The following is an 18,655-nucleotide window of genomic DNA, read 5'->3' on the forward strand; positions in this document are numbered from 1 at the left end:
ATTAACCTGTAAGAATCTGTAGAAATTATTTTACTTAATGAAAACATGTATACAACTACTTTATTCTATGCTTCATTCTTACATTACAGTAATTATTTTTTTACAGAACCCAGTTGAAGTGTGCTGATTCGTTAACACACAGAAACATATGTTGGTACAATAAAGGAAGATCACTGTATAATTTGTTTTTATATATTATAAATAATTCTAAACTGTAAATATATGACAAACAAGTCTAAAAAATTTTTTTTTAGCTTTATAGCTTCATTGTCAGCAAAAAATAACTTAAGCACGTTCAAGCAATCTACATTTATGACAACTGACTCTATAAATGTTTTTGTAACGAATAGTAAGTTTAAAAAGCGATAAGAATTAATTTTAAAAAATTTACTGAAACAAAATGACTAATTTTACCTTCAAGCAAGTGTTTTATTTAAACGTAAACTTTATACAAAGATAAGTGATCATAAATAAGAAAATAAGTTGTGAGTTAATAAAAAGCTTCAATTAATTAATGTACATTGTATACTCAAATATATTATATTTTTTTCTTAAAAAAATTGAAATCACAACTCTTTTTTAATTAATTACAATTTATAATGTTTTTTAACAGTTCATGAGAAGAAAAATTAGGATTAAAAAATAAAAGTAAAAAAAAATATATTCCTGCTAAAAAACTTATATTAGCACACTTTACAAAAGTAGAATTTGCAAAAAATATAGAACTTGTTAGATAAAAAAGTATAATATCAAAATAATGTCAGACACTCTAAGTAAGAAAAAAAAAAAAACTGCAGCTTATAAAAAGTTATACGCAAAATAATTGAAAAAGAACTATAACAAAAAACTATTAAACTTGTAGTTATATACTTTCTAAATACATGATTAGTATACTGAATAATACTTGTATGTTATTTTGTAAAATTAAATATAAAATGTAGAGCATAATCATTTTGCATACACTTTGTCAATGAAAATCTATCAATATTAAAACGCACCTGAGTGTATAAAGTACCGTGAATTCTTATTTCATTTCTACGCACAATTTCAGATAAACTTTGATTGGTAATGTGACACATCGTTAAAGACACTTGAATGTAAATAGAACTGCAAACTTATATGAAGCAAACGTTTAAGCAACAACAAACAATGAAAAAGGCCCATGATGTTTAATGAAAGACACACAAAATTTGATTGTATATGAGACTTGATCTGAAACGTTATTGATAAACAATCTAATAAGTTACAAACGGTTTCTATTGAATATATACTTATTTAACATATATGCTAAATTTATGCTTTGCAGTTGTAGTAAACGGTTTGGTCACTTTGAAACTTTTTCACAATTTTAACAGACTTTCAGTGCAAATGACTGTGTGCGCTCGCAACTATATGAAAGCAAAAATATTAAACAACTGTGTAATGTATCGTAAAAGTCTGAAGGTATATACACATTAAACTCTTTCGAGTTACAAGCGAAACTCGTACTTGCAGCATAAACCTGCAATAATGCGTCGCAAACGTCTTTAAATTGATAATTCAATCATAACGCGCACTTGTCAGCAATGAAGACGAAATGGTAGGAGCAGAGCAACATCAACACGAGATACTGATGTCATATTTTAACATTTTTAGTTCATAAACCAATAGAGTAAGATTAAAAAAAAAGAGTTTCCGTCACTCTGCTCCCTACACAGTTTGCCGTGTTGTGAGCAACGTTATATTCTGATTTGCGAGGAGGCGGTGATGTCTTCCACGATGTCGTCCTCGTCGTCGTCGGAGGGAACGTGCGATTGGGGGGGAGGAGGAGGAGGTTTGGAGGAGGGAGAAATGCTCCTCATGCTCGGGTGGGCGGACCTGTCCGAGTGTACGGAGTTGGCGGGCCGCACCGTGATGACCAGGTTCGCGCTGTTCGCCACCATCATGTCCGTCACCTGTCGTGTTTGTGATTGGATTAATAAATAGAATAAATGATGGATTGGAGTTGATATTAGTGTTTTTAATAGAAAGGGTTGCCAGTTCTATTTGGCAAATTTTCTCCGGGTTTTTAAAAGTACAAATTTTTGAGTCTAATTTTTTGTTTAAAGTTGAGTTTAAGATAAGAAAATGTGTTAAAAAGTATAAAAACATTGAAAAGATACTGTAAAGCTACTTAAAATGGATTTTTTAGTAAAAAAAATTTTGATGATGACAAAAAAAAACTATCTATACGATACATTTTTTGTGTCAAACCAAAATTTTACTACTGAACATGTTAAAAATTCCAGGTTTTTTAGCCTAAATTGTTGAATTCCAGGCTTTTCCAGGTTTTTTGGCAACCCTGAATAGATCAGCAAAAAAAAAGTGATACTTCCAAACGCTGTTGATAAAAGTTTCTTTGTGCAGTTTAGTTTTCAATTTATTACATTTTAAAAGTTTTGTCTGTCAAGTGAACTGAGTTTTGGATACTTAATGCTGTTAACAAAAAAAAATTTTAACGATTACAAAATAATTTGCAAACCTGATCCAATGATTTTCCCATAACTTCGATTCCGTTCACCTCGATTATTTCATCGTCAACTGCTAGCAAACCGGTCATTTCAGCCAACCCGCCAGGCACCAGATAGTGGATCGATATTCCGGGTACCTGATAATTTTTTATTGAACATAAAAAAATTTTATTATCTCATTTCAGTCTGTTATGTAAGACAATTATAACTTAAAATTTACTTTAAGTATTTATACTATAAACAACCTACAAGTTCTCCATATTCATATTATAGTAGAAGCAAACTACAAATTTAATGTGATGTTTACCCAAGTGTCAAAGATATAATCGTAAGCTATCTATTCGTTTTTAAAAGCATGCATAAAGTAGTTAGAAACAGTATTAATACAAATGTAGAATGAATATTCTTTATTGAACGAAAAATCCTCAAAAGTTTGGTCAAAATACATAAAAAACGTTCTGTTATCGAGCCGTACACCACAAGTTAGGAATGTAAAAACTAATTAAAAATTTTTCGTTAAGTGTAGTGATAGGTAAACTACGTTTTTTTTTTTTGTTTCATTTTATTTATTAGCGCAACTAATATTTCATTATGTTTACAATTAACTTTAAAATTGTCATAAAAAATACAATGTGAACTTAATTTAAGTGTTATTAAACTTAAAATTAATTATTTATGACATACAAAATTGTATAAAAGAAAATTACAAGTTAGACATCAATTTTGTAAATTACTTACTTTTGAGCTAGTTTTTAAAAGTTCATAAACATTTATTTTCAAAAGTAATTTTTTTAGTATAGATAGAGGAACTTAAAACTTTTATCATATATAATATTGTTTTTACGGAAGACTTTGCAAAAAGTAAATCTTAAAAACTTTATAAAATAAGTTTTAGTTCAACAATTAAAAACAACTTCAACATAACAAAAAAAAATTATTAAAATAGTATAGTCTTAATTAGAATTAAAAAGTTATGTTACTTAACAAATACATCTTATTTTTTATTTTGCAAAATATAGAGAGTTAAAAAGAATAAGTAATAAGTAATAACTAAGATTAGAATAGAATGTATCTAATTAAAAAAGAAAAACTTAGCTTTAATTTATTAAAATCCTTTATTAAAAAAAAAAGTGCGACTAAATATTATCTTGAAAAATTATTGGAAAAAAATGGATTACATTTATTGACGAGTTTTTATATTTAAACAACTTTTTTTTTTACACACCATCAAAATTAAATAGTAATACTTTTATAATTCAACAATTTACACCTTGAATTTAGCTACTAATTTACTAGAAATAATAAATAAATAAAAGACCACATTCTTTTTAGACTGTGTATATAAGTTTGCACATATGTTTACTATATCTTAATTTTTTTTATTAAGTACCAAAACTATCAATTAATCTTTAGAACATCTTTACTTTTCTTTTATCATTAAAACTGTCATAAAACTTCAGACACGACTTTCAAATACAGATCACATCAATCATTATACTGTTAAGCCAAAATTCATTTTATTAATAATCAATAGTTTTGACGTGCATATACTTTTGAAGTGATCATACTAAAAATATTGATTCTTAAAAGATCAATATGCAAGTTTGAAATTTATAGAAACATTTCAAGTTTTTTTTCATATTCTTATTTTATTTGTCTAACCTACTAAAACGGTAGGCTAGTTTATTATTATGGTTTACTTAGCTGTAGAAAAGAATAAAGTAAAAAGTATAACTTATTTTTTGAAATTAAAAAAATAAATTTTATGTAACATACATCTACACCAGTGGTTCCCAACCTTTTTGATGCCCCGCACCCCTAAAGTCTCTTAATTTGATCTCGCACCCCAAACACTATATGCTATAATTATTTATTAGTAATTTGATAATAAAATCATTGAATTCATTAACTATAAATTGTATTTTAATTTTTATGATAGTGTACTATATTAACAAAAATAAAATACTTAGAAACTTGAAAACATAACAAACTATATTTGAACAAGCTTTTTTTTTTTTTTTAAGGTAGAAAACATCAGAACTCACTCTTACCTCTGCAACGATAAATGTTTTTTGAAGCAAGTGATTTTGGAGCTCATCACTTGTAAATATACCTGCTCATTTTTAAACTAACTAAAAAAATTAATTACTTTTCAATTAAACGAAAAAAAAACAAATCTATTTATATAAAAAATAATTCGTTTTTCAATTAACATTAACAAAAACTAAACTAATATCATATATTTAATAAAAACATCCTAAATGACTTGTCGTTATACTCACAAGGTATTTAACAAATTATTAAAACTCTAATCATCCATATTATTTTGAAAAGATTAAGAACTTAATTTTAAATCTACTCTAAAGTTAATGACTTTTTTGTTCCTGTTTATTGCACAAAACATTCTGAAAACGTGGCATTTTGTTGCTGATGGCAACTCGCATGTCTGCCTGTGTATTCAAACTGTTTCTTGATTTAGCTTTTATTGGTAAAAGAGTACTAAATCCAGACTCACACAAGTAAGTCGTTGCGAATAGAATGAGAGTACTTAGTGCTTTTTCACCAAGTTTTAGAAACATATTCATTGAACAACACCAATATTGTTCAAGAGTTTTGCTTTCAAACTGCATTTTGAGAAAACGGTTCATGATCTATAAAATTAGTTTCACAGTAGCTAAAAACAAGTTTTCTTAAATGGTATAACACAGTGCTTCTGAAATGGGGTTCCGCGGAACCCTAGGGTTCCGCGACGCCTTTTAGGGGTTCCGCGAAGCCTTTCGAAATTTAAAAAAGAAATTTTAAAGAAAAAAAAACAAAAATTATAAAACTTCAACTGTCCACTGACGTAAGCAGCAAAGCCAAGCCGTTTTTGTTTCAGGGGTAACGCGTTTTTGTTAGATATTGTGGGCAGGAAGGATTAAACAAAGATGTATTATTTTGTGGAGAATTACCCACAAAAACAACTTCTATTAAAGTAATGAAATGTGTCGAAAATTATTTCATCAGCAAGGGTTTAGAGTGGAATAAATGTGTCGGCATTTGTACTGACGGTGCAGCGTCTATGACTGGGTCCAAAAATGGTGTAGTGAGGAAAAATAAGGATAAAGCAATTGAACCTAAATGAATGCATTGTTTTTTACATAGAGAAAATTTGGCAACAAAACATCTTCCTTTTTGTTAACAACAAGTTCTCTCAGTGTCGATTAAAACTGTTAATTTTATAAAGAAAAGTGACACAAAGGCCAGATGTTTCAAAGTCCTATGTGAAAGTTTAGATGCTGACCATCTGCGACTTCTTTATCACAACGAAGTTTTCTGGCTGTCGAAGGGAGGACACTGGTTCGTTTCGTTGAATTATAGAAGCAGGTGTTCACCTTTCTTAAAGATGAAGGCTTATAATTAGTGAAGTTCTTTGAAGATGATGTTTTTTCGGCCAGGCTAGCTTATCTCACCGATATTTTCGAAGAATTGAACACTTTGAACTTAAGCATGCAAGGGAAGCAAAACTCCATTTTGGTCATGACAGACAAGATTGAGGCGTTTAAATTAAGAATTAATTTTTAGAAGAAAATGGTTAGCAATGGTAATTTTACGATGTTTCACTGGTTTGATGAGGCCCATGAAAAATGCATAGAATGCAACTTCTCTGACGAAATATACAACTACCTTGATACTTTATTTTTTTTATATTAGTTTAAACATTATTTTCCTCAAGATGTTCGCATCGGAAATTTATGGATTTTGAATCCTTTTATGTGTGATATTGCTTCAGAAAAAGTGAATATTCCTACATATACAGAAAACGAATTGCTGCAACTAACTGAAGATAGCAATTTAAAATTGAGTTTCAAAGGGCAGGAGCTTTTAGACTTTTGTATATGTGCAATTTCAGAGTACCCCGTCTTAGCAAAGCGTGCAGTAAAATTTCTTTTACCATTCACCACCACTTATCTTTGCAATTCCGGCTTTTCCATGTAACAAACATTAAAACGAAGCAAAGGAACTGTATGCTGACTCCAACCTTATCTGCCTGTCTCAGTCTATTCAAAATCCAGCCGCGCATTGATATGCTTGTTGCTAAGAGACAAGTTCAAGTTTCGCACTAAATGTTTTTTATCTATTTTTCGTTAAGCATTTTACCCGTTTATTACAGTAATCTGTGAATTTGATTAGGTTCATCTTTATTTCCTTATTGTTTGAAGCTCTCATTTTGTTTTTATTATGCAAGGAAAGATTTTTAGGACGTTGCAATTAATTATGTTTGTTTTCGTTTATCTATTATAGAATCATAAAATACCTAATGCCTCTGGCGCACTTTGAGTTTGACTCGACTTAATACTACTACAATTGGTATGATTTCTAACAATGATATAGTTTTGTTAAAAATTTGTTTTTCACTGAAATTCTTTTGTTTTTGCGGGAAATATTATATTAAACATTTTATGTAAAATTAAATTAGGGGTTCCGCGGAAAAGTTGAGCTTTGGAAAAGGGTTCCGCCACTAGAAATAGGTTCAGGAGCACTGGTATAACATACAGTAATTGCTGTGAACTTTACAATTTACTGATGTTAAATCTTTAAGCATCACTTTCTGCACAACTAAGCTTAATAAAAGATTACATTATAAATGTAATAGACTTAACAGAACCCGTTCTTAACAGCTAATAAAAAACCTGCTGAAGATACCAATTTTTATCTAAGTATTTCAATTAAAATAGAAGCTAGTTCATAAACTGTTTTAAATAATTAATGGCCAGTTAAGAAAAAAAAAATTAAAGAATAGATGATTAAAATTCGCAGGTGTAAAACTCTAAGAAAGCTTTACTCAAATGTTAATTCTAAACTAACAGCTATTAAATGAAATTAGTAAAATGAATTTACTTCTAGAAAAGCGCTCTTGCTATATGACGTATTAATAAATTAATATATTAAGAAAATTAGCAACAACTTCTTTTTATAACAAAATGTACTTTTTACTTTATAAACTTTATCAGAGAGTGAAAATCTCCTTATTTATCATATAAAAATAAAAAGCCATCTCGCACCCCTGGTTGGGAACCCCTGATCTACACAATAAAACTGAAGTTTACAAACTTTTAAGGTATTAGCAAAATTTACTTATGGTTTACTTAGCTGTAGAAAAGAATATAGTAAAAACTAAGTTAATTTTGCTAATACCTTAAAAGTTTGTAAACTTGAGTCTTTTAGTGTAGACATATGTTACATAAAATTGTTTTCTTAACTTCAAATAACAAATTATACCTTAAAACACATCAGAACAAAAAAACAAAACGAAACAAAACCTTCTCAGCTTTCTCCCCGTTCACGTGCAGCCTCACGCTGTCCCGGATGTAGAAGCCGAGCAACTTGTCACCGGACGGGTTGTGGAGCCTCACCCGCCTCAGCGTGGCCGGCAGGATGTCCACGTCGATGATGGCCGACACCGGCCTGAAGTCCGCCGGCTGGCTGATCTCTATCTTCTTCTTGTTTCGCCTCCGGGTGTTTCCCCCCGGAAACCCGTTGCTCACCACGTAGTTGTCCCTCTGGTGGATGTAAATCTATAATATAAAACATTATTTATAAACCAGGTTAAAAAAAGTTTGAGTTTAATTAGTAAATATACTGAAATAAAAATTGATCAATAAACAGAATATAAAGACTTGGAGTAAAGATGTAGTTACTCTAAATTAAAATCATTATGCAACGTAAAGTGTTAAATGCCTAACTGGTTAAAAATGTGTTAAGAATTGTGTGAAAACATTTTTCTGCATGTTGAAAAACACTAATTATTTATTTTTAAAATACGAACTGTACATAGAAGATTACTGTAAATTCTAAGCTTGAACAAATGGTAAATAAAGTTTAAGTAAGTTTAAATGTTAACTTTTTAAACAGGAAAGTAGTAAAAAATTTATAAAATAAATATCTCTCAAGTGTAAGAATTCTATTTTCTAAAAATAATATAAAAAACTAAGATATTAAAGTTTAATCATTTACTTTACTAGTAAAATCACTTTTTTTTAAATATGTTTGTTGTTTGTTATAGTTTTAGTCATGTACTTAAACTTAACTACAGTTTTTTGTATTACTTCATATTATCTAGTTTACATTAAAAAAAAAAAGTCAATTAAGTTATCATGTAGAAACTTCATTGACATATATCTAATCTTTTTCTAAGATATAAGCTTCCAAAATTACAAAAAACCTTCCCGTTTTGAAATTGTGTTCAAGATTACAAAGTTAACAACATAACTTTACTTTTTAAAATAAGATTCCTTAAAGATTAGTTGAGTAACATTTTATTTCAAAAAATTTAAGCGTGTCATATATCAAATAGTCAATGTGTATATACATGCATTTTCATTAAGTGTTGATAAATGAATTAGAGCTTTTTGAATTGATTATTTTTTGTTTGAAGAGTTTTCAACCGTATATCAGTAATTTCAAAAGTTTAATATGAATAAGGTTTTAATTTTTGATATTCCATTGAATAAATATTAGCTGTACTATATGATACAGGGTTGCCAAAGGTTTTTCAAAATTTCTTCCAGGTTTAAAAATAGAAGTTTTTAAGTCCATTTTTAGTATAAATTTAAATTTAGGGTTAAAAAAATCCAAACAAATTAATTATACTTTTTTTTTTTGTGTTTAGAATATATTTTTTGTACCTAATCGACTTTTCATTACTTAAGATGTAAAAATATTTAGAATTTCCAGGTTTTTCACAAATTTTAGTTATTTATGTTCGAAATTCCAGAACATTTTCAAAAATTTTCCCATTCCAAGCTTTTCCAGGTTTTTTTGGTCAAACTGTCAAATTCAAGGTTTTTTGGCAACCCTGGTAAAAAACAAATATAAACACATGTTTTTATTCTTAGAATTAAGTTTATAAGTTTCACTTTGATCACTTAAAGGTGTTGCCATATTGATTAACCTAATACAGCCAGATTTTAAGACTTATATACTTGAAGACCGGGCGTAAGCTAACAAGGCGTTAAGTATCCAGTATTATACCAATTAAAGCAACAATAAGAGCAACCGCAAGGGAAGAACTTTATTAGACAATTTTGCGTGTCAAATTTAAAAGTGTCTATAGCAGCAAGCCCATTTTAAGCCAAATATTGTTAATAAACTTTTTTAACGTCAGTGAAACAAAGAATATTGCAAACTTGAATAGTTGTCTGTTAAAAATGGTCTTTTAAGTTAAATAAAACTTTAAAACTTCTTAAGCTTCAGGTACTGAACTTTTGAGTCCTTGTATAAGTTTAAAAAAATAATGTGCTTTTAAAACTAAAATATTAGCATAAGATAACAAAGATCTTAAGAGGTACAAAATATTTTATCTAGCCTTGTTTTTGCATAAAAAAACTTCCAACAAGCCTGAGTCAGCCAAAATGTTTTTTTAAAATTTTCAAAAAGTTCTAACTAGCTTGATTTAGCCAGAGTTAGCCTTATATTTAATTTTTTTCGAATTAGCATGAGATAGCTTTATCAGTATTAGTGTGTGACAATCCTGAAGTAGTTTATTATATTGTTAGAAATATTATAACAACAAAGCATTCCTGATTTTAAGTAACTGTTGTAATAGAAAAAGATAGTATTTTATTTTAAACTTAAATTGAATTTTTTTTTTCATTTACTTTGGATCGAAAATGGTTTATTTTATTTTTATAAAAACCTAACAAACTTTTTTATCCTTTAGTTTGAATTTTTTTATTAGATTTTATTAGAGTAAGTTTGCTTACATAATTTGTTGTAAAAATTGTTTATTTTTTTTAGAAAATGATTGTGTAAAAATTTAAAAATTTCAAAACAACTAGTTTTTAAAACATTTGTCTCTTTCATCACAAAATAATAATTTTCTTTGTTTAAGCAAAACGATATAATAACAAATTTAAAAGCTTCAATCACTTAATAATACTTCTTCAGCTGGAATAACTCTGTATACATAAATTTGTATATTTCGGTTTTACACTGAAATTACAAAAGTGACTGACACAATTTTAATTTATTTAAAGAAAATTAAAGTATGTTATTGTTAAACATGCAAAAACCTGTATGAACGTGACTTTGGAGTACTTCTTTATCTGGTAAAATATATTTTATAACAAAATGATCGTTTTGTTATGACACTTGCATTAAAAAGGTTTCAAGTTTTTTAAGTACTTTTTATTATAGGAAATAGTAAAAAGTGAAAAATTATAAAACTAATCTAAATATTTATGACTATTGTTTCTATATACCAAAATAACTTATTAAGTTTTTATTTTTTCCAATAGAATTAAAACTTTTAATATATGTAGTCTAAGTTTTACCAAGTATAAAAAATAAATATGTATTTAAATTTGTTTTTTTAGTCACACTCTTAAAGGTTATAATAATCTTGTTAATAACAAAATATCTTAGATGATTATGTATTTCTTTAAAAAAATGAAACTTTTTTATTAACCTTAAGTATATTTTTAACTTTTTCTGTACTCAATAGTATTGATACTTTTATCATCTCTATATATTTCTTACCTTCTATTAACTATTAATGTATAAATAGGTTTTGTCTTGTCAATAACTATACACATTTAAGTTAAAACCTTGTAGAAATAGGAAACTTATAAACCAAAAATTATAAATTAGGAGAAAGGAATATTCCAGCAAGTACAAAACTATGTAACAAATAATCTTGCTTTAATTTTTAATGTATTTTTACTGTAAATAGTTATAACTTTATACCGTGAAAGTTTTAAATGTTAAATTTTATTTTTAATCAGCTCTTTCAAAATATAATAAAAAAGTGTAAGAAAACATAAATTACAAGCATAAATTTTTATATTTTACTACAATTTTTATGATAAAGTACCAAGTCCAGGGTTGCCAAATTTTCTCCAAGTTTTCAAAATTTCCTCCAGATTTTTAAAAGTACGCATATTTGGGTCTATTTTTAGTTTAAAATTAAGTATAAGGTAAGAAACTGTGTTAAATAGTATAAAAAATTGAAAAGTTTTTAAGATACTTTATATGTGTTTTTTTATAAAAAAATTTTCATGATGACAAAATTTTTTTATCTATATGATAGATTTTTTGAGTCAAATTGAAATTTTACTACTTTAAATGTTAAAGTTGTTAAAAATTCTTGTTTTTTCTGGTTTTCTAAAAACTTCTAAACTTCTAGGTTTTTCCAGGATTTTTAGTCTAAATTACCAAATTCCAGGTTTTTCCAGGTTTTTTGGTAACCCAGTAAAATTAAAGCTAAAATAAAATATTTGCTTGACAATACTAAATAAAAACCTGTATACTTTTCAATAATACCTATATAACTATCTTAAAAAGTTTAAAAACAAAAAACTGAAAAAAAAACTTTAGATATATATATTTGCTAAATTTTTTGTAGTGAGTTAAAAAAAGAAATAAGTTTATGTTAATTTGTTTTTCTTACTTTATATTTACTATTAAAAATAGCAGTAACTAACAACTTTATTTTTGACTCAATTTTTAGTTAAAATTAAATAAAGAGAAATGCCACTTAAACTCATTTTTCTTATTCGTTTATTTTTCCTTTGCATACTAATGTTAACTTTTTAAAGTTAATATCTGTCTAAATTAATAATTCAGCTTTACAAAATTAAATTACAAAAGTTTGGTTGTAACCATTATAAATTTCATTCTTAATTAGTTGTTTATATTGATAGTAAGAATTACTTAAACTTTATAAAAACTGTTTTAAAATAATAACTATCTCATCTAAAATAATAGTTATTAGTTTATAAAAACTCGAATCAACTTCAAAAACAGCCTGTCTAAGTTAAATAGTAATAAGCATAAATAGTTGTGAAGTTTAAAATCCTAATAAAAAAACAAACTGTAAGGTTACTATACATAAGGATTTATTGTACAATTTTTCTTTTTTATATACTTAGCTTCATAACATAGCTTCATGCTGAATATAATTTAGTTAAAACCAAAAAAAAAATCCTTTTAATTCTTAATTTTCACAAACCTTCATCAACTGAGCTTGCTTGCAAGATTTTTTAGCCTGGCAGAAGTTCTCATCGTTGTTTATGGGCAACAGATCACCGTGAACAGGATCTGTGTAAGTGAGAACGACATCATGCACCTTGTGCAGGTTTGATATGTGGTTGAAGAAGGCGTCAAAGCTGGTCTCCTCCAGTGGAAACGACGTCCTCCTGAACTCTGCCATAAACTTGGACTTGATGGACAAGAGCCCGTTGTAAGACTCAGGATATTCTTGTTTCTTCATCATACTGCTTAACAGAAACTTAAACAATTGAGTCTGAAAATATGATGTTAGGTGGTTGCATTAAAATTTTAGTGTTTGAATAAATTAATCTAATTTTCATTTTAAAAAGTAAAAGCTGCTATTGATTTTGTATCTGATATGATGTAAAATTTTTTTTTTCAAAAGGTTTAAAGACAAGTAAAAATTGATATCAAACTTTAAAACTAAATGTTTAAAAAATATGATTTAGTTTTTGGATATTAAAATCTGATAAAATTGCATGATATTAGTTATAACAAAAGCTAAAATACAACCAAAGCTTACTTACTGAAATAAAAAAAAATTGAATGGTTAAAGTAGAATATACAGACAATATTTAGTACAATAAAAACAAATAGAATGATTAGAAAATTTTGCTAAAATGTTGCAATAAAATTTTATGTAAACTAATAAAAATAAAGCAAATTAAATTTTAAATCAAATTATAAACATGAATCTTATAATTTTCACACTAAGTAAAGCAATTAAAACATATTTTATTAGCACTTATGCTACAGTTAATCAAAACTACTAAGAAAACAAAATATATACAGAATGTTTGTTGTAGTTTTTTTGGTTAATAATGAAATAATGATTTTAATAGAAAAGTTCAATGAACAAATGTTGTTTTTTTCAACTTCTTTAACAATTTTAAAGTTTCTGATGAACTGAAATAGATTTACAGAAAATGTTAAGCTAAAATATTAACATAACAACCAAAAATTTCAAACCAGTTTAATGCACTTATCTATTTACTTAAATCTCTCAAGTAAAAAAAAATACTAAATAAAATTTGTAAGTATAAATAGTTAATTAAATTCAAAGATCAATTAATATGTATGTACTTTTTATCAAAACTAGCAGCTTTGTCAACATTTTTTTATACCTAATTATAAAAAACCAGAAAAGAGGTAAGTTTGATTAAACCAGGATTGCTAGTTGGATCTGGATCCTTGTTTTTAAACAACCCCTTATAAATTACAGAATTAAGTGCACCAAAGTTTACTTCATTTGTAATGTCAAACACCCATGGCTTGACCGGCATACCGTCACACCAGCCACCTCTACCATACAACCAGGTGCCATGCTCGTTAGGAACAGCCCCGTTTTTCACCTGCTCAGTACACCCTAATGGTGTTCCTGCTTGGTTGAAAGTCAAGTTGTGGTGTTGCTTGTGGTTAACAGTGAAAATGTGCTGTGTAACACAAAACTCTCCACACTGGTTGTTATCTGAACCATGCCCAGATATAACAGAAAAAACTTCAACTTTTTTTACATTGCTAGGTGGAAGAAAATAATGTGGCTTGTATTTCAAGTTATACATTGAGTCAAAAACTCCACCAGTGAATAGTGGTTCCACATAAACAGGTTTTCCATTAGTTGGCACTACTTCTTTAAATCTGAGATTTAGAGAAGGTAGCCATGACTTTGCCCACCAAGCATCACTTTTCATTTCAAATGTGCACACTGATTCTTTGCTCTGATTTGAATTTGGATGTAGTATAGGCAATAGTGGTGAAACATCAGTGAGCCAGCGACCATTCCTGCGCCTGAAAGGGGTAATCCACCTGCCAAGCTCTGTTCCACACAAGTTATTGCCACAGCAAACGTATAGAGAAGCTACATGATCCCAGGGAGGACAATCTTCATCTCTTTCTCCTTCACAACCAAGCGATGCTTCTAAGTACAGCTGATCATACTTTTCAACATCATTTAGTTTTACTTTAAACTCTCCAGTACCATTGTGTCCAGACATAGTAGTTTTGTTAAAAACTGGAACTACATACTCATTCAAATGACTTATTTTCTCATTTAAAGATTTTTCATAATCTAGCCATACCATTTGCCAGCTTAAAAACTCTAGTGAGGGATAAAGAGCCCAACCAAACTCCGCTAACTTTCCAAAACTGTCAATAGCAAAAAAAAAGTTTGGACTAGGACTAGAAACTATTTTTACTTTCACATCAAAGTATCTAGCTGAAAATCTAACCATAAAATCATGCTCAATGCTACTGACAGGAATGTTAACTTGGTAATTGCAGTCCTCTCCATAACAATTTAATTCTCTAACAGGCTTTTTATAATCAGCCATTACAAGAACTCCAGCAGCACCATAGGACTGTAAATTTAAAACCTTTTGGGCAACTGTACAATCAATTTCTGTGTCATCAACTAAAACTACTGTTTTAGTTTTATTGCTAGAACAGTTGCAAGGATCACCTTCAAAAACAAGTTGTAATGTTTCAGGCTTCCAGTTGTGATTGAAAGCCCAGTCGTATCTTGCATCTAAGCGCTTTAAATGATTTGCTAAAGGAATACCAGAAGAAATTTCCACCTGATCAAACCCACAGCCATGTCCTTCACAAGACCAATCAGACAACAGATCATATATCCAATTATTCATAAAACTTACTTCCTTAATAGCAAAATAACAGTTGGACAAAAAGCTATTAGTTTGAGCATCACTGTACATCATTTGTTCCATAGACTTCACCAGTTGACTTTTCATAAATACTACATTCTTCTTTGACTGCTTTTCTAGAGACATAAATATATATGATGTATTTGTTGGAGTCAGTTTAATAAATTCCTTTACATAAGTTATGTTGTTCCACATAGCTTCTATAAAACCAGATTGAGAACTATAAACACTGACACCAATGATTTTTGATGAAAAATCATTTGGATATTGTACAAGACCATGATTTAAAGTTTCAAATTCAAAAGGGTCAGCATAACTTTCTGGTTTAAACTTATTTTTTCTGCTTTGTTGATACAAAAAGTTGATACTATTTAAAGTAGTTGACTTGTAAACTGTGGTTTTTACAACTTTTAAGTCTAGCAAACTAAGAAAAAAAACTAAAATTCCAAACTTTTTCATAATTTCATATTAAAATCTCTGGTATCAAAAATAGCATTTGTATATTTTTATTATGGTTAAATTGATAATAAATAACTAAATAAGAGATAAACAAAATAATGAAAATGTACAACAAATAAAATTAACTGTAGTTTGTTTTTTGTTTTTTTGTTAGTTTAACTTTAAAGGTACTCTCTAATTATAAACACATGATAATAAAGCGCATACAATTTAGTTTAAAAATTTTAGGATAGAAAAAGAATAGTCAAAGTAAAACTAAAACGGATCAACCAAATATGAAGCTAAATAAATATTAAGTACATTCTATGCTATTTTACTGTGGTCAAAATCTTTATTTAATATATATATATATATATATATAAAAAGGTTTATTCAAAGATGCAAAACTCGAAGAACTCAAGTTTCGTGATTACTCACTCATCAGCTTCAAAACAAGTTTAAAATAAAGCACAAAACAAAATCACTAATGAAGGTAAAAAAAAAATTTTGCATAAATAGATTATGACGTAATTTTGAAACTATCAAAAATCGTGCAAAACGGCTTGTGCAAAAACTAATCTACCAACAGACAATAAACTAGCGAAAATTCATATAACTTCAGTGAGTAACTACATATTAGGACAGATAATTGGAAGAGATAAAAATAAAATTAAGATGCAAATTGAAATTTAGGTTATTTTAAGATGAAATTAAAACTTGTTAAACTTTAAAAGCGACTTTTTTATATGTCTACAAGACGATACAAACTCGCTTCTTTTGTTCAAACATCTTTTGTCTTTCAGTGCATATACAACGGCTGATGCTTCTTTGAGACACAGCCTACATATCGGGCTATTGCCGTCGGCTAACCTTTTTATTAACAAAGCCCTCAAGGTGGGCTCAGTGTGAAAAATTTAATTTATTAAGTTAAATAACTTAATTCTATATATATATATATATATATAGAGTTAAGTTATATAACTTGATAAATAAAATTTTTCAAACTGAGCCCACCTTAAGAGCTATATTAATAAAAAGGTTTGAACTTTTTTTGAAGCTGATGAGTGCATAAGCACAAAACTCGATTCCTTTAAGTTTTACATCTTGAAATAAACCTTTTTATTATATATAAAATAAGGTTATTATTCAAACTTGAACACCTTCTACTGAGCCCACTTGAAGGGCTTTTAAATAATTTATTGAAATGTACGATTTAAAAAATACTGGAACATATGTTTCATAAAGACAAAAAAGATTGTCTTTAATCTTCAGCCAGTTAAAATTAAAAATAAAAAGCACTTTGGTAAACAAAGATGCAAAAGTTAACAAAAAAACAAAAATAATTTGACAGGAGAACTGAACATTGTACATTACAAATATTCAGTACAAAAATTGATATACCACAGTTAAGTGACTATAAAATACTTCAAAATTTGTTGTATCTTAAGAGGAGCTTTTTCATATGTCGACAAGACAATATGAATTCACTCCTTTTATTCAAACAACCTTCGTTTTTTAACGCATACATAATAACTGTTGATTCTTTTAAGCACAACCTACAAACAGGGTTGTTTTTTTTTTTAATTTTAGATTAGGCTTATACTTGAAAGAATTAACTTATACTGAGGTATTACACTCTACTTATACTTAAAAAGATATTGACAATTACAAGAAAATTTTCATGTTGACTTAAAGTTCTTATTAGTTGCAATTACTTATTAAATGAAAACTCTGTAATTCATGTTTTAAGATTCAAATAAATTAAGTCTTCTAAATTTTCTTAAAATATAAAACTACACTTAGATAGTTTATAATTTAACTTTGTTCAAAAACATAACACCAAAATTTTGAAGTTTTATTAAAAAGATAAAATCATATTTTAAGTCAGAAGTCAGCAGGAGTTTGATAGTCATGGACCAAATTTTATTATTAAAAAAATTGCAAGCCACAGTTGTAGTTTTAGTTACAACATCACTTTAAATTTTTCGATTTATAGTACTTACTTTTTTACTCTACAATTTACATTTCAGATCGCAGAATATCTAGTGTAAGTTTAAAAACTTAATCACATTTCATTCATGATAAAATCATGCTCACAAGCAGAAGTTTTACCCTTCTTAGGGTCTGTTTAAAATAGTTAATTGGCTGAGTCATTTATCAACTTAACTAAACTCCTAATGATGACACTGTTATTAACATATGCAGGATATTGTACAGGATACAACAAGCATCATCAGAAAATAACCTCTAATTATCCTTTTCACAAAAAAATATATCATTAAGGCTTAAAGGGCTGTAACATTCTTTATTATAAAATTTTAAATGGTCCAGTACTTAAAATATAAAATACTTTTTATGGAACATATAAGTTTTAGTCAAATACAAAACTAAAATTGGTTTAATAGAAAATTCAACAACAAACAAAAAATAATATATTGTTTATTGCAATTTTTTAATAATTTTATACAGTTTACAAATCTACTTTTTCCTTTATTTCATAAGTGATTAATCTGAAAACTTTAAAAAATGCTTTACTAACAAGAAAATATTTACTTTGTTAACTTGAAAAAAATAGAACCAAGTTAAAAAATAATAATAACTTTATTTAAAATATATTTTTACTTTGTTATATAAAGAGTAGAATGATAAATTTTTGTATAATAACCTAAAACATGAAGGATAAAAACTCTTAGAGTTAAATTTTGCAATATCAAAACTCAGTATTCAGGACATATACAAAAAAACACAATTCTATTTTATTGACTTTATAATATAACTTTTTTTTTGTCTTTTAAATTGTTCATTCCATTAGGAACTTTATGAAATCTTTATATTGTATTCTTCTACTTGTAAAACTAATTTTATTTACAAAATATGGTAAGAAACAACTGTGAGATATGAGGTAGACCTTTAAAATAAGATTAAATTTTAAAAATAAAATATGGGCTCAACAAGTACAAAACTAACAAATTACTTAAATAAGAACCATAAAGTGTTCCAAAATTTTTAAATTGAGTCTAAATCTAGAAATAACAG

The 18,655-nt window shown here is 27.5% G+C and overlaps 2 protein-coding genes across 3 annotated transcripts; both read right to left on the minus strand.

Annotated features, from left to right (window-relative positions):
* Nucleotides 1-765: 765 nt before the first annotated feature.
* LOC145831329 (partitioning defective 6 homolog beta-like) lies at nt 766-12,770 on the minus strand. 2 transcript variants are annotated; one of them, XM_082938542.1, is made up of 5 exons: nt 12,481-12,770; nt 10,544-10,576; nt 7,793-8,047; nt 2,501-2,626; nt 766-1,934 (listed from the first exon to the last, which is right to left on the minus strand). In XM_082938542.1, exons 1-5 carry the CDS (start codon nt 12,742-12,744, stop codon nt 1,719-1,721), a joined length of 894 nt encoding a protein of 297 aa, XP_082794668.1. In that variant the 5' UTR covers nt 12,745-12,770; the 3' UTR covers nt 766-1,718. The 2 variants fall into 2 exon arrangements, with proteins under 2 accessions (XP_082794668.1, XP_082794670.1); XM_082938544.1 differs by lacking the exon at nt 10,544-10,576.
* Nucleotides 12,771-13,162: 392 nt separating this feature from the next.
* On the minus strand, nt 13,163-15,653 carry LOC145831496 (uncharacterized). Its single transcript, XM_082938771.1, has one exon. It carries the CDS (start codon nt 15,638-15,640, stop codon nt 13,646-13,648), a length of 1,995 nt encoding a protein of 664 aa, XP_082794897.1. The 5' UTR covers nt 15,641-15,653; the 3' UTR covers nt 13,163-13,645.
* Between the last annotated feature and the right edge of the window lie 3,002 nt (nt 15,654-18,655).

Source organism: Thalia democratica, chromosome 3, assembly GCF_965202585.1.
Source record: "Thalia democratica chromosome 3, ktThaDemo2.hap1.1, whole genome shotgun sequence".
Taxonomy (NCBI): Eukaryota; Metazoa; Chordata; class Thaliacea; order Salpida; family Salpidae; genus Thalia; species Thalia democratica.

What these genes read in the sequence shown, in the direction of transcription:
- LOC145831329 (XM_082938542.1), bottom strand. Translation starts at nt 12,744, where the DNA reads ATGATGAAGAAACAAGAATATCCTGAGTCTTACAACGGGCTCTTGTCC. An exon ending in CCAAAGTCACGTTCATACAG is followed by an intron (nt 8,048 to 10,543) that starts GTTTTTGCATGT and finishes TTTATATTATAG; the next exon opens with ATTTACATCCACCAGAGGGA. An exon ending in ACGGGGAGAAAGCTGAGAAG is followed by an intron (nt 2,627 to 7,792) that starts GTTTTGTTTCGT and finishes AAAAATTATCAG; the next exon opens with GTACCCGGAATATCGATCCA.
- LOC145831496 (XM_082938771.1), bottom strand. Translation starts at nt 15,640, where the DNA reads ATGAAAAAGTTTGGAATTTTAGTTTTTTTTCTTAGTTTGCTAGACTTA.